We start from the raw sequence: 12,633 nt of genomic DNA on the forward strand, positions 1-12,633 counted from the left end.
TTTTTCTCCCACTTTACTTTTCTCTTCGCTTTCATAAAGCAAGGAAGTTTTTAAAAACGATTTTTCGAATGATGCAAACTGCGTTTTTAACAGAACAAAATCTTTAATTAAATTAGGCTTTGCTCACCGCTCCACTAGGTCGCCTGCCTTAGTTGATGATGCAATTTTTATACTCCAAAGAGTATATCCTTATTTATATATCGGAGTAGCATTTTCTGCTATGAACTCCTATACTTGTACATACTTACATATGTATGTGTGCATATGTGAATGTATAAAAATATGTGCCACTTACATTGCAAGGCAGGTAAGCGTGATTGCCCATCTGAACGGTAATATTCATCGTTGGCATGGATAGGTTGAGGCGGAGCGCGTTTTGCTGGTAGGCGGCTAAATAAAGTTGATCCTGAGGGTCTGTTGACACAGTCGGAGTGACTGCTGCTAACGAAGTAGGCGCCAATTTGTAAGCTGGTAGGTCAGCCATGGCAAAAGACGGAAATGGTGGTAAAAATGTTGGTATGGAAAAGCCTTTTATGAGTACATCGGAAGGTGGCGGAGGCTGCAGGCTAATCGTGGCGCTTTCCACGTTGTCGTCTGTTGTTGTTGCTATAGTTGTTACCTTTTCCATTGCAAATAGCTCTACTGGTGGATCACTTGCTGGCATTATTGTTGTTACTGAGGAAGACGACAATGGGTTTGATATGGGACGCAGAGGCGATGCTGAAGGCGAACGGATAGGTGGCGTAGATAGCATTGCATCGGTAACGGGCGTAGCGTCAGGGACATTTGTTATTGCTGAGGCTGAAACTAATGATAATACAGGTGGCGCAGCCAAGTTTGTTGGAGGTGTTACTCCCATAGCTGCTATTGTTACGCTCTTTGTTTGTGTTGGGGCCGAACTCTCGGCAGTTCTTGCTGTCGGCACGTTGCTTGTAGATGTGTTTAAAAATAACATTGCGTTTGGCGTTGCTGTATTTGTTGTTTTTGTTAACGATATTATTGCATACGTCGATGAAGCGACGGTGGAGTCTGCAAGAAGAAATCAGTGTGAATGTAATTGATAGGATGCAATGGACTACCCTATTGAAAATAACTAAATTGAACGCTCAGTTAATTCAGTTTGTAAAACAGTGAACATCATTTAGAATATGCATACATACATCATTTAGAATATGCATACATACATACATATTATAGATATTCAAACTAATGGAAGGGAAATTGACACTTCAATATTTTCTTATTAAGCGCATAGAGAATGACAAGAACCGACTTCGCACCATTCCTCATATTCGAAAAATGTCAGTTGCAGCAGGTAAATACTTTCTTCTGAAGTGTACATATTTGTATATTTATGCGAGCATATTTCTACTCAATTATCATTGAAATCAATATACATCAAGCTGGAGAGCCATGACTTTTAAATTTATCTTACAGAAGCTGTAAGCTTAAGAAGTAACAACTTTAATTTTTATTTTATAGAATATAGATATTGTGGGGTCGCCTTCAAAGTTTTTTTTTCAAAATTGACTACCCGAATAAGAAATGCTTAAGTTTAATTTTTCAGCCATACAATTAAGTTTCTCCATATTTTCTGCATAGTTTTCACACCTTACCCACGATCTCTTAGGACCAGTTTAACTATGCTATCAAGTTAGATTAAGTTTAATTAAACAATTTTGCAGGCATAAACTCAGGCTAAATACTTCACCATGGTTTAACAATCACCGAAAAATCGAACCCTAAAGTATAGCGCGGAACTCCTGAATCATAATCACACAGCTGATGGATATCGGTGTCACAGTATTCCAGACAGTTTCTGGCGCTAGTGAACTAGCTTCAACATTGCCTGGGACGATTAAATTAACATCAAAGCTCGTCCGGCATCTTTGCCTATGTGTCGTCAGTCCATATAGACGCCAATAATGATCGTTGCATACTCTGAGGCGCAAATTTTTTTTTCATTGTTATTTCATTATTTGTTCATTGTTATTGGTAATTTATTGTTAACCTTTAACTACTGAGGTGGTGGTAAATTTTACACCTCGTAGTTTGTTTTCTCTCTCACTCTCTGCAGTTGAGCGCTCTGAATTTCATTCTCTTGGTATCTTCTCGTTATCCTATGATTATTATTCAGTTGTGTTTCTACAGTCGGGGGTATTGTATAAGCGGAGATATACCAGTGCTGGTGTCAAAATTACCACTCGTCCGGGGTTACGTATTTTTTTAATAGAAATTATTTTACCACCACATCAGACTAAGCGTAAGTATTTAATAGAAAATAAAATACCACTTCTCAGGCTTAGCGTTAGTTTTTCGTGGAATCATTTTGACTACTCCTACGATTTATTGCAACTTATTTTATTAGGTTATGTCAAATTCAAGCAAATTAAATGAATAAGCGATAGCCAGATTGCTGGAAGACGATGACGAAATCAGTGACGTTGATGATGAAATTGCTGATCCTGATTTTTGCCTTCAAGATAGTGATACGGATGATATAATGAGCATTGAAGATGAAGAAGGAAGAAAATGTGATGTTTCCGAGGAAGATGTTGCTAAAGAAATTGACAATGCTAATGAACATGGAGATGGAGAAGACGCAATTGAGTCAATAGGAGTAACCAAATATTTTTATGGAAAAAATGGGTATAAGTGGTCCGCAAAAGAGCCAGCACGGTGCAGTAAGACTCCACTACATAACATCGTGCGCTTGCCAAAAGCATTGCAGCAAAACCTTGAAGATGGAATAATTGGGTTTTGGTCAAGATTTTTCGATAGAAATATAGAGAACCTAATTCTTCAACACACAAATACCAAACTAAAGGCTAAGTTCGATAAGTCTCAAAGAAGTTAAGCGAAATGTTTGGATATTATTGAGTTGCGAGCATATTTCGGTGTTTTGATATATTCGTCCGTTTTCAAATCGAATCACGAAGACACTAGCCTTACATTTGCAACAGATGGAACAGGCAGACAAATTTTCAGGTCCACAATGTCGGTGGAACGATTCCTATGCATCCTTAGCTGCTCCACAGACAGAAATGAACGATTATTAACGGATCCATTGGCTGCCATTTCAGAACTGTTCAATAAGTTTATAGAAAACTGCCGAAAAAATTATACAATTGGTACCCATGGATGCATCGATGAAATGTTAGTGCCGTTTCGCGGTAGGTGCAGATTTAAAATGTATATGCCAAAAAAGCCAGCAAAATATGACATCAAAATAATGGCGTTAACAGATGCTCGCACACAGTACCTTGCAAATGCTTATATATACCATGGCAAAAATTCTGACGGAAATGGTCTCACAACTGAAGAAAAAAGGCTATCAGTACCAACACAAGCCGTATTAAGGCTAACTAAAATTATAGAAGGAAGTAACAGAAATATTACTGCTGATAATTGGTTTTCCTCAATGCAGGTTATAGAAGAATTAAAAAAAAGACAGCTTACGTACTTGGGTACATTAAAGAAAAATAAAAGGGAAATACCTCCCGAATTTCAGCCCAATAAAAACAGACCAATTGGATCTTGTTTATACGGTTTTACCAAAGAAGCTACCATTTTATCATATGTGCCTCACAAAAATAAAGCTGTTCTTTTGTTATCTTCTATGCATCACAGGGAAGAAAGCGATATCCAAAGTGGAAAGCCGGCTATAATAGCAGACTATAATAACACAAAAGGGGGAGTTGATGAACTTGATAAGAAGTGCTCCATATATTCAACCACTCGACGTACGCGACGCTGGCCACTCGCAATTTTTTATAGACTACTGGATATAAGTGCCGCAAATGCTTACGTTATATATCAATCTTGTGCTGAGTTTGATGATAAATCGAGGGCAGACTTTTTGAAAAGTCTAGGCCGGCAATTGATTTTACCACATTTGCGACAGCATAATCCTCGACTACCCAGGTTAATTCGAGATTATATAAGTAGCATCTTAGGACCAGACTCCGTAGCTTCCCCTCTAGGAGAGACGGCCACAACTGCGAAAAAGTTATGCTACATTTGCCCTAGTAGGTTGAAGCGGAAGACTCCACATGCTTGTTTGTTTTGTACTAAGCCTATGTGTATGGGATGCAGTATACGCGTATGCGTAAAGTGTGCAAATAAGGAATTTGATGAGTAAAAATCCTCCAAAAAGATTGATCTGCAGTTTTTTTTTTTGAACATAACTTTTGTTTGTTTTCTTTTTTGTGATTCTAATGTCATAAATTTGGCTGTGAAAAGTGCCTTTATCTAGTTTTGATTTTTTTCTTACAATTTTTTTTAAGTTATGTTAGTGCTGTTTTTTTAGTTTTAAGAAAAGTGACTATGAAATAAAGTCCTTGTTTTGTTAAACTAAAAGTTCGTTTTCTTTAAATTTATTACTCTATTCATTTAAAAATATGTTTTAGTATTCCAAATAAAAACAAATAGTTTAAAAAAAAAATTTCGTTCACAAATATTATTTATAGATTATAAAGGGGTAAAATTTATCCCCACCTCAGTAACTACGTCCAAATATTTCACCTCAGTAGTTAAAGGTTAAGTGAAAGTGAAATTCGCATAAAAAATATTAAAATATTTGCATGCTTAAATTCGGAGTATTGGCTTTTTAAATTCAACTGTTACACCTTTCGCTATCAACGCATTCGATTCAGCAAATTCAAATTTAAATCGTATCCATGTGCAATTGGTAAAGTATACGGAATGCTAGGATCTTTATGGTTAACACAGCACCTAACAGCAATGCCCACAAGACTGCTCGTGGCGAGATCTTATTTTCTGCCAACGTTGTTGTAGGGCTGTGAACTGTATGCTAACACGATAGTCAGTGCAGTAAAACGCTCAATGCGATTTATAATAACATTTCCAGGAATATTTATATAGCAGGAAACGGTATAATCGGATCTCTCTGTGGGCTCGCAAGATACACTCGATATCACTCGACGATATGATGAAAATTACAAAATCATAGTTTCTGAAGAGCATCTCAAAAATCGTCTTCAAATTACTCAATCGGCACGATTACAACAGCTTTTGCACTTCAAATTTTCTTCTGCAATATCTGAACGTCAGTTTTTCGTCCATACTGTCCGCCTATGGAACAATCTACTCCCTAAGTTCAGGGCTACTAAAGATGCATTCCAGTTTAAAACATTACTTAAATACCACTCACAGGGAAGGATAATTTGTCCTATTTAATCATTTGTCTCTTCCTCGCTTAGTTGTTGTATTACTCTTTCTCTTTCTTCAAATCTGACCCTTCAAGAATAATGCAATTAATAAATTTTAAATGTTAAGTTCAAATTGTGACAATTTTAATTTTAGTATGCATTACATTGTAGTAACATTAGAATCTAATACTGAAATACAATATAACCTGTGGCTGTTGTGTTGGACTAATTAACAAATATAAATAAATTGAAAGTAATAAATCACCAATGTGACAACAGTCTAGGAGACTACAAGCAAATGTCTTTCATTAGCGAATTTTAAAAAATTCTCGGCGCAAATTCGCTTTACCATTGAACATATGTGTACATATTTATGCATTGTTGGACTCGCCTTTCCACTGCCAATAGCACAAAGAAATTACAGTACTTTAAAGTTTTCAAATTCTAAACCATCTATCAGAAAGATACCCTCGTGAAATATCTCTGCTAAAAAAAATTGCATTGGGTCACGTTCATTTGGCTACGCACTTTTTTGTGTGCTACTCAGCTGTACAGGCCGAAATTCTTCCTAACCCTGAGATAGGTTTAGTTGGCTGGGCTATAACCGACCAACTGGTTACTACATCTGTTACCCTTAGTAATGACGAGACCGAGCCAGATTCACTAAAGTACTTACACAACACTACTAATATTACTTGATGATTTGTAGTCGAGAGCTACTTAATTACCCCATATATAATAAAAACTGCGTTGATCCCATAATGTACGTGCGTTATGATTAATTATTTCTGTGTGTTTTTTGTTTTTTAATACGGAGTTTCAAGTTCGAGCTTTCTTTGAGCAATGTTTCGTTATACGGCTTTCTCTGTTGAAAAGATGCTGAGTAGGAAATCTACAACTTATTAAAATGAGTTGAATTTGAACTGGGGACCATATCTAATTAAAATTCATTACAAAAAGGGTGTCCAATTTCAAATATGAAGGGCAGAGCTTTGAAAATGATCAAAATTTCGAATTAAAACACGTAAGTTAAGTTAAGTTTTTTTTTAAGAAATAGATATGAATGTTATTTGATTTCAACAACACGCCGAAGCATGCGCTTCATCACACAAGAAAACCCAATTTATGGCAAGCAAAATTTGCAGCAAGAATTTCACGATATTCTGCAAGAATTTACCCGTCGCTGTCATCCGGACATATCTGATGCTGTTGTTGTTGTTGCTGTAGTGACAGTCCTTGGTCGGATATAAATCTAGGTCCAACCGGAAACGTAGAATCGACAGTCGTGGGAACGGGGCTATATCCGATAGAGTTTGTGTAAGTAAACTAATAACAACTAAAGTCTTGACGGACGTACTTGAAAGACCCCGTAGGAGCAAGACAGTTGAGAAGGAATTTTTGTTCTCATGTTTTTCGATACAAAAACCCTCACGTTATTTTTCTACATCGAATAATGTTAAGTTTTTATATCCTTTACGACATAATGGAAGGTTTTTAATACCATCTTTGATCATCTATCTTTCAGTAGAAACAGATTGTACTCGTACATACGGGTGTTTCACTGTTCTCTATGGGCTGTTCGAAGGTGTGGTGGCAATGGTAGGTGAAATTGAACCGCATAGAAAATCACAGTTTTTTTCGCTCACAAACTAGCCTTTCCTTATCTCTGATTGTTATACTCGACGCCTTAACAGATCTTCGAACAAGATTTCGATTCATCATATTTGAGTCAGCCTTGTACGTGTGATTATATCTGAAAGTTATATTTATTGCGATTGATTACGTTTTATATTCGAAAGCCAGTTACAACAGTGTCCATGCTCCTTATGTGGAAACCAGTGAGCTTAACTGCTTGGTGCATGATTACAATTGCACACACATATGAACACATTCACTCACATAAAAAATCTGTGTGAATGTGACCTTTTAACATACTAATACTTTGCATTGAAAAGAAGAATAAAAATGTGCTCAAGCGCTTTCGATGCCCATTTCTATATTTTCCGCTCCGGGAATTGTGTTTGATTTTTAATTGCAAGCAAAAAATTAAAAAATATAAAAATATGAGTATGTAGAACACTGGCGCTAAATAAAAACCTACTATATGCTTAAAGGCCATTGGGCGGAAAAAGTAAAAGAGGCGGCATTTTGTCAGTTTAGCTGGGATGAAATTCAATTCCGTAACTATGTTAAAGCTTTACATGAGAGCGAGTATATAAGCAAACAAATCAGATTTTTGGTTCTATATTATATACATATATAAATTTTCCCTATGTTTGCCCCATTTTTCGTATATATTTTTCAATCGGGGCCATCTGTAAAACTAGCGCTTGAAGTAAATCCATGTTTTATTGCACTACAGAAATTGGTATGCCAAAAATCCAAAAATCTACTAATGAGCCGTTGGGCGCATACAACCTCGACTGGTTAAAGTTGAGCATTCCTTCAACTTATGCTGAGCGTTTCCACTGATTTTAAACAACTTATCAATGAGATGTTGAGATTTAGAGGCCCTCTTCTCACTTATCTGCTTCTTCTTGGCTTGGCTCTTATGATCAGAATTATCGATATTTCCGTATATATCGCCTGGAATCAATATTTCGATAGTTTCCTGCCCAGGTTTTCAAAATTTTGGTGGTTTCGGTTTTATACTAATTATTAAAGGGTTGGAGCTTAATATAAATCCATTCGAAGCAACAGATAATCAGTAAACGAAATTTGATGCCAATAGCAAAAAAACAAAAAAAAAATGACGTATACGCACCGAAGTTGATGGAAGAAATATCTAGGAGATGGGTGGAATGTTGTCTCCGAACGACTCATATTTTCATGATGCTGACTGTTGCGATCACTAATACATTTTAATGAAATTAAAAGTTTTTTTATAAAAGTAATTTCGATTTGTTTTTCCAAATAACTTGATCTGTATTTCTTCTGTGAAATAAAAAATAGTTTAAAAAAACTAAAAAACACGCTTTTATTGCTAATCGAACTAAAAAGTAGAAAATAAATTTTAATGACAAAGAGACCTATAATGAAGAAATAGCAAATCGAACGGTCAGTCATAGTCAACTACCTCAGAACAGAATTATAACAAAAATTAAGATACAAATAGAATAATTCAAATTAGAGTTAAAAGCGTGGGATGCTTGATAGAGTAATATATCATTCTATTGGCAACTACCTATGTACAGAAGGTTATGAAAGTGAAGCAAAATTTTCCCCACTCCATTGGCCAGTTTTTTTCGATTTTCGTGGTGTGGTGCACTATGAATTCGTTCCACCTGGCCAAACTGTTAATAAGGAATATTATTTGAGCGTTATGCGTCGTTTACGTGAAGCAATTCGTCTAAAAAGACCAGAATTATGGGCCAACAACTCTTGGTTTTTGCATCACGGTAATGCACCGTCTCACACTGAATTCGTTCTTCGTGACCATTTCGCTAAAAATTCCACGCACCAATTCCGCAACCACCGTATTCGCCTGATTTGGCTCCGTGTGACTTCTGGCTGTTCCCAAAACTCAAGAGACCACTCCGGGGAACGCGTTTCGAGTCGATTGAGAAGATAAAAGCTGAATCGAAGAAGGTGATGATGGCTATACCGGAAATGGACTATTTGGCATATTGGGGATTGGAAAAATCGTTGGCATAAGTGTATTTCATCGAGAGGGCATTATTTTGAAGGGGATGAAATTGGTTTACAAGAATAAATAAAGATTTTTCATTTTACAACCAAATTCACCTTACTTTTTGCCCACAGGTAAAAAAAGAAAATATTAATCCTGGCAATCCTAATAAGGATAATGGAAAACTTTTATCAAATTATTGCATTGTCATCGGTCCTTGTTAGGTGTGCAAAATTCCAAGTCGATCAGATTTTTAGAAGCCAGTGAAAATTAAGCTCAAAGATTCCGTTACATACATACATACATACATACAACCCGACCTAATAAAAGTGTGTTAATAAGTGAGGAGTAGAGTCATATTATGTAAATTAGATGAGTTAGGTAAATTTGTTTGGCTTTCGGACTTTAATTTTTGACTAGAGGGGATTCATCAGGCATTAGATTTAACATCATTTAACATATGTCAGGGTATGTTTATAAAACTGTTCACTGCCTCCCGACTTCACCAACTGTCCCAGCACCGACTGTTGCTGGCAATGTGATCACCACTTCCACTTCAAGCTCGTTCACAGCAGTTTTCTCTCTTTATGTGCATCACTCGAGTACTGGCAACTTTTTCAGCAAGTGCAGAGTAAGTGAGCAAGTGCAATTTTGTACATTTTTTTAATATTTGTTTGTATTTTTTTGACACAATTTGTATCCACTTGAAAAGTATCTGGCAGAAATTTTACGTATTTCGCTGAAGTATCCGCCAACATGCAATCACTGTTGTTTGAATGGTATTTTTAATCTTATTTATGCTTTTATTTATTTTTTTATTTCTTTATCGCGACGCCAATTTCACTGCCACAAATGTGTGCATGTGCGCATATCGCAGGAAAGCTTCAAAGGAAATGGTTTTATATCCATATTGAATTATTTAAGTCCGCTCGAGGTTTTTTTTTTATTTTTCCGAATTGAGGAATTTCACTCGCTTTCATAATTTGGCTTTGATTTATCTTTTGGTTTCTTATTGCAAGCAAACATTCCTTGATGTCCTTGTCGTCATCATATGTTACTTGACTCGAAGGGCTTCATACGAGCGGAATGAAATTAGAATCTTATTACGAGCACTCATTGCGCGAATGCAATTACGATTAGCAACATCCTACGAATAATTCTAATGTGGAGGCTCGCAGTAGAAATACGCGTGAAGGCGTAACTAGGGTCCGATCTTCTTGGCCTTGAAGCTGAAAACTTACTGTTAAAAATTCCATCTTATTATATAGGAACGTACCTCACACTACCGTAATGAATTGGAAATTTCTTCCTCTTCTTGTAATTTGGATTTTTACCCTTCATTTAGTTATTTAGCTCAGGTATTTTCATATTCATATTATTTTATTTTAATGATATCGAATTGAGAGCAAACACTATTTTGTGGATGTATGCCTGGAATTATGAGGTAGCTTAAAGTAGGTTCGAGGTGTGTTCCAACCTCTTCCGGGAATTTAGTTTAGTTCCAAAACTGGAAAAGGAAATATTTATTTCTTTATATTTACAGTGTCCTCAATGAACGATAACCCTTCCGAGATCCTTCGATAATTTACTGAACTCGAGACCCGATGATTGAGTATGAGCGCGAGTCACATAGACAAAGTCAGCGTAAACCAAGTCGGTTGGTGAAAAGGGTGGGGAGGGCCCAAGCGATGATGCCCAAGTCACAACTAAGGTCAATGTTGATATTTGTATATTTTTTTTTATATCTGTTTCATCATTCGTCGTGAATATTTTCTGCCTGACGGACAATGACTGAAAAATTGTATGTTGGCATAATAGGGCGGCCTCACGACCGCAGATGTGTGCGGATCGAACTAGTCTAGAATGGCTGAATCTTTCACAAGAACAACCAGTCGGTCCCGCCTTTTTTGAGCAAGAATTTTTGGCGTAAATACGCATTTCAACGTTGTCATACTCATTATAGCTTGGACCATAAGTTTTAGTTTCTTGTCAAGAGAACTTATCATGGCTGTGTACGAGGGATTAAGGAAGCTGCAACCACGATACTGAACTGGTTCACTTTGATGGGCTATCACGAGCGCAACGACGCGGTGATTTTATAGGGTTAAAATGGGACTATTTTGAAAGTCGATAATAAAATTTTGCTCGCACCTTAATTTGCTGGTATTTTATTGACAATATCCAGGAACTTATTTTCTACCCCTTGTACACAGGTTTGTTTACGTAAAATTTTCCAAAAAAATATGATTTTAATTTAGCAAAAAGCTTTTATTAAATTAAATAAAGCAAAAAGTAAATTAAATATGAATTCACACTAATTCACTTCGCGAGGAAAGTTAAAGTAGTTAACTAATTTTATTTCCAAGCGAAATGGCGTTGATGCCATGATTTACGAAAATAGGCGCTCTCTTCATCTGAGATATTTACATAAAAATCTGATTACATATTTAATGCTCCCAGACTAAATTATGCTTGAGCCAATAACCAACCAAAGCGTACATATATACACATGTACCAATAAGCTTGCCTCCCCAGGACGAGCGGAAGTCGAACACAACTCGAATGAAATATTCTCTTTGCCCTTTGTGTAATTCTCGCATCGAAAGTAAGGGCATGTTAATATATACAAGTTTTAAAGGCGACAAACGGAAATGCTCGTTGATGGACAAATAAATAAATTACTCTCAGAAGCTATGGCCGCCTGCTAGCCGGTGAATTTGAGTGAATCATGTCACTCATGCGAGTACCACAAGAAAAATCAGTTGTATGAAGCTTTGGAAATTTGCTTGTTTTTGCGAAAAACTGTAATAATGAGTCCACAATAAAATCACAAGCTCGCACCACCAACACATATATACATACATTTACACGGGTACCTACGGTACGCTACGCTGGTTGGCGGGTACCTACGAGTACATACATATACATATATATATAGTTTTTGATAAAATTTTCGTTGTTTTTGTGCTGTTTGGTTTAGCAAAGTTGGCGCATTTCATTTGCCATCGAGCGCCAATCACAGTTCCCATTCGGTTGGTTGGCAAACTTATCGGGTTGACAGACTGCTTGACACACCTATTGTTAGGTAGACAAACTAGCTGCCACCCAAACGATTGGGTGGCTAAAGCAACGCGCCGTAGGAAGCGGGAACCGACTCCCACGTACATTTACATTACAAATTCAAATAAAAATTGTCTTGCATATCCTAAAACTCTTGTGCTTCAACAACATGGCAAGTGGCATTGTTTCGAACCAGGGCATCGCTACTTACCGCCTTCGGTTTGTTGTGCTCGCATTGTTGACAGCGTGGCTTGCTAGCAACAAATTTGCCGGATATGTTTTTTAATGAGCACGCGCTGGGCTTTTGCCCTCATACAAGCATTAATTTCAATTAAGAGCCACAATTTAATTGAATTTTTTAGCTTGGCGTTTTAAATTAGTTTCTTTAGCCTAACCTACGCTCTCACACTCACGTATGTGTACGTACTTTTATAAATGAATATTGCAAATGGGTTACCATATACAATAAAGCCTTTTTCACTCAACCAAATATGCGGTAGGAGAAGAGGGAGGTCGATTAAAAAAATGCTTAGAGAGACAGAAAAGCTTTAAAAAATATTAAGTGAAATTTATCTCAAACCTACGAACAATATTTCAAAGTAGCTTATCTTTCGAAATAAAAATGATTATAATTACGGCAAAAATAGTGTTAGTAAAATATGAGAAAAAGGGACTGGGAAAGCTCACTTCAAGATTATTTGCTAAATAATTATAAATTCCGTAAGAATTTGATAGTCTTAAAATGTGTTTACACATACATACATATGTACATAT

At 36.4% G+C, this 12,633-nt stretch overlaps 1 protein-coding gene across 5 annotated transcripts in view; it reads right to left on the minus strand.

Moving 5' to 3' along the window:
* The window catches only part of LOC129235410 (uncharacterized), a 63,702-nt gene that overhangs the window by 13,976 nt on the left and 37,093 nt on the right, over positions 1-12,633 (minus strand). For all 5 annotated transcript variants that reach the window (XM_054869237.1, XM_054869233.1, XM_054869236.1 and 2 more), the window contains exon 3: positions 296-1,029. In XM_054869237.1, the coding sequence (XP_054725212.1) occupies positions 296-1,029 (734 nt within the window). The remainder of the gene's footprint in view (positions 1-295; positions 1,030-12,633) is intronic.

The sequence above is a fragment of the Anastrepha obliqua genome, chromosome 1 (assembly GCF_027943255.1).
Source record: "Anastrepha obliqua isolate idAnaObli1 chromosome 1, idAnaObli1_1.0, whole genome shotgun sequence".
Classification (NCBI taxonomy): domain Eukaryota; kingdom Metazoa; phylum Arthropoda; class Insecta; order Diptera; family Tephritidae; genus Anastrepha; species Anastrepha obliqua.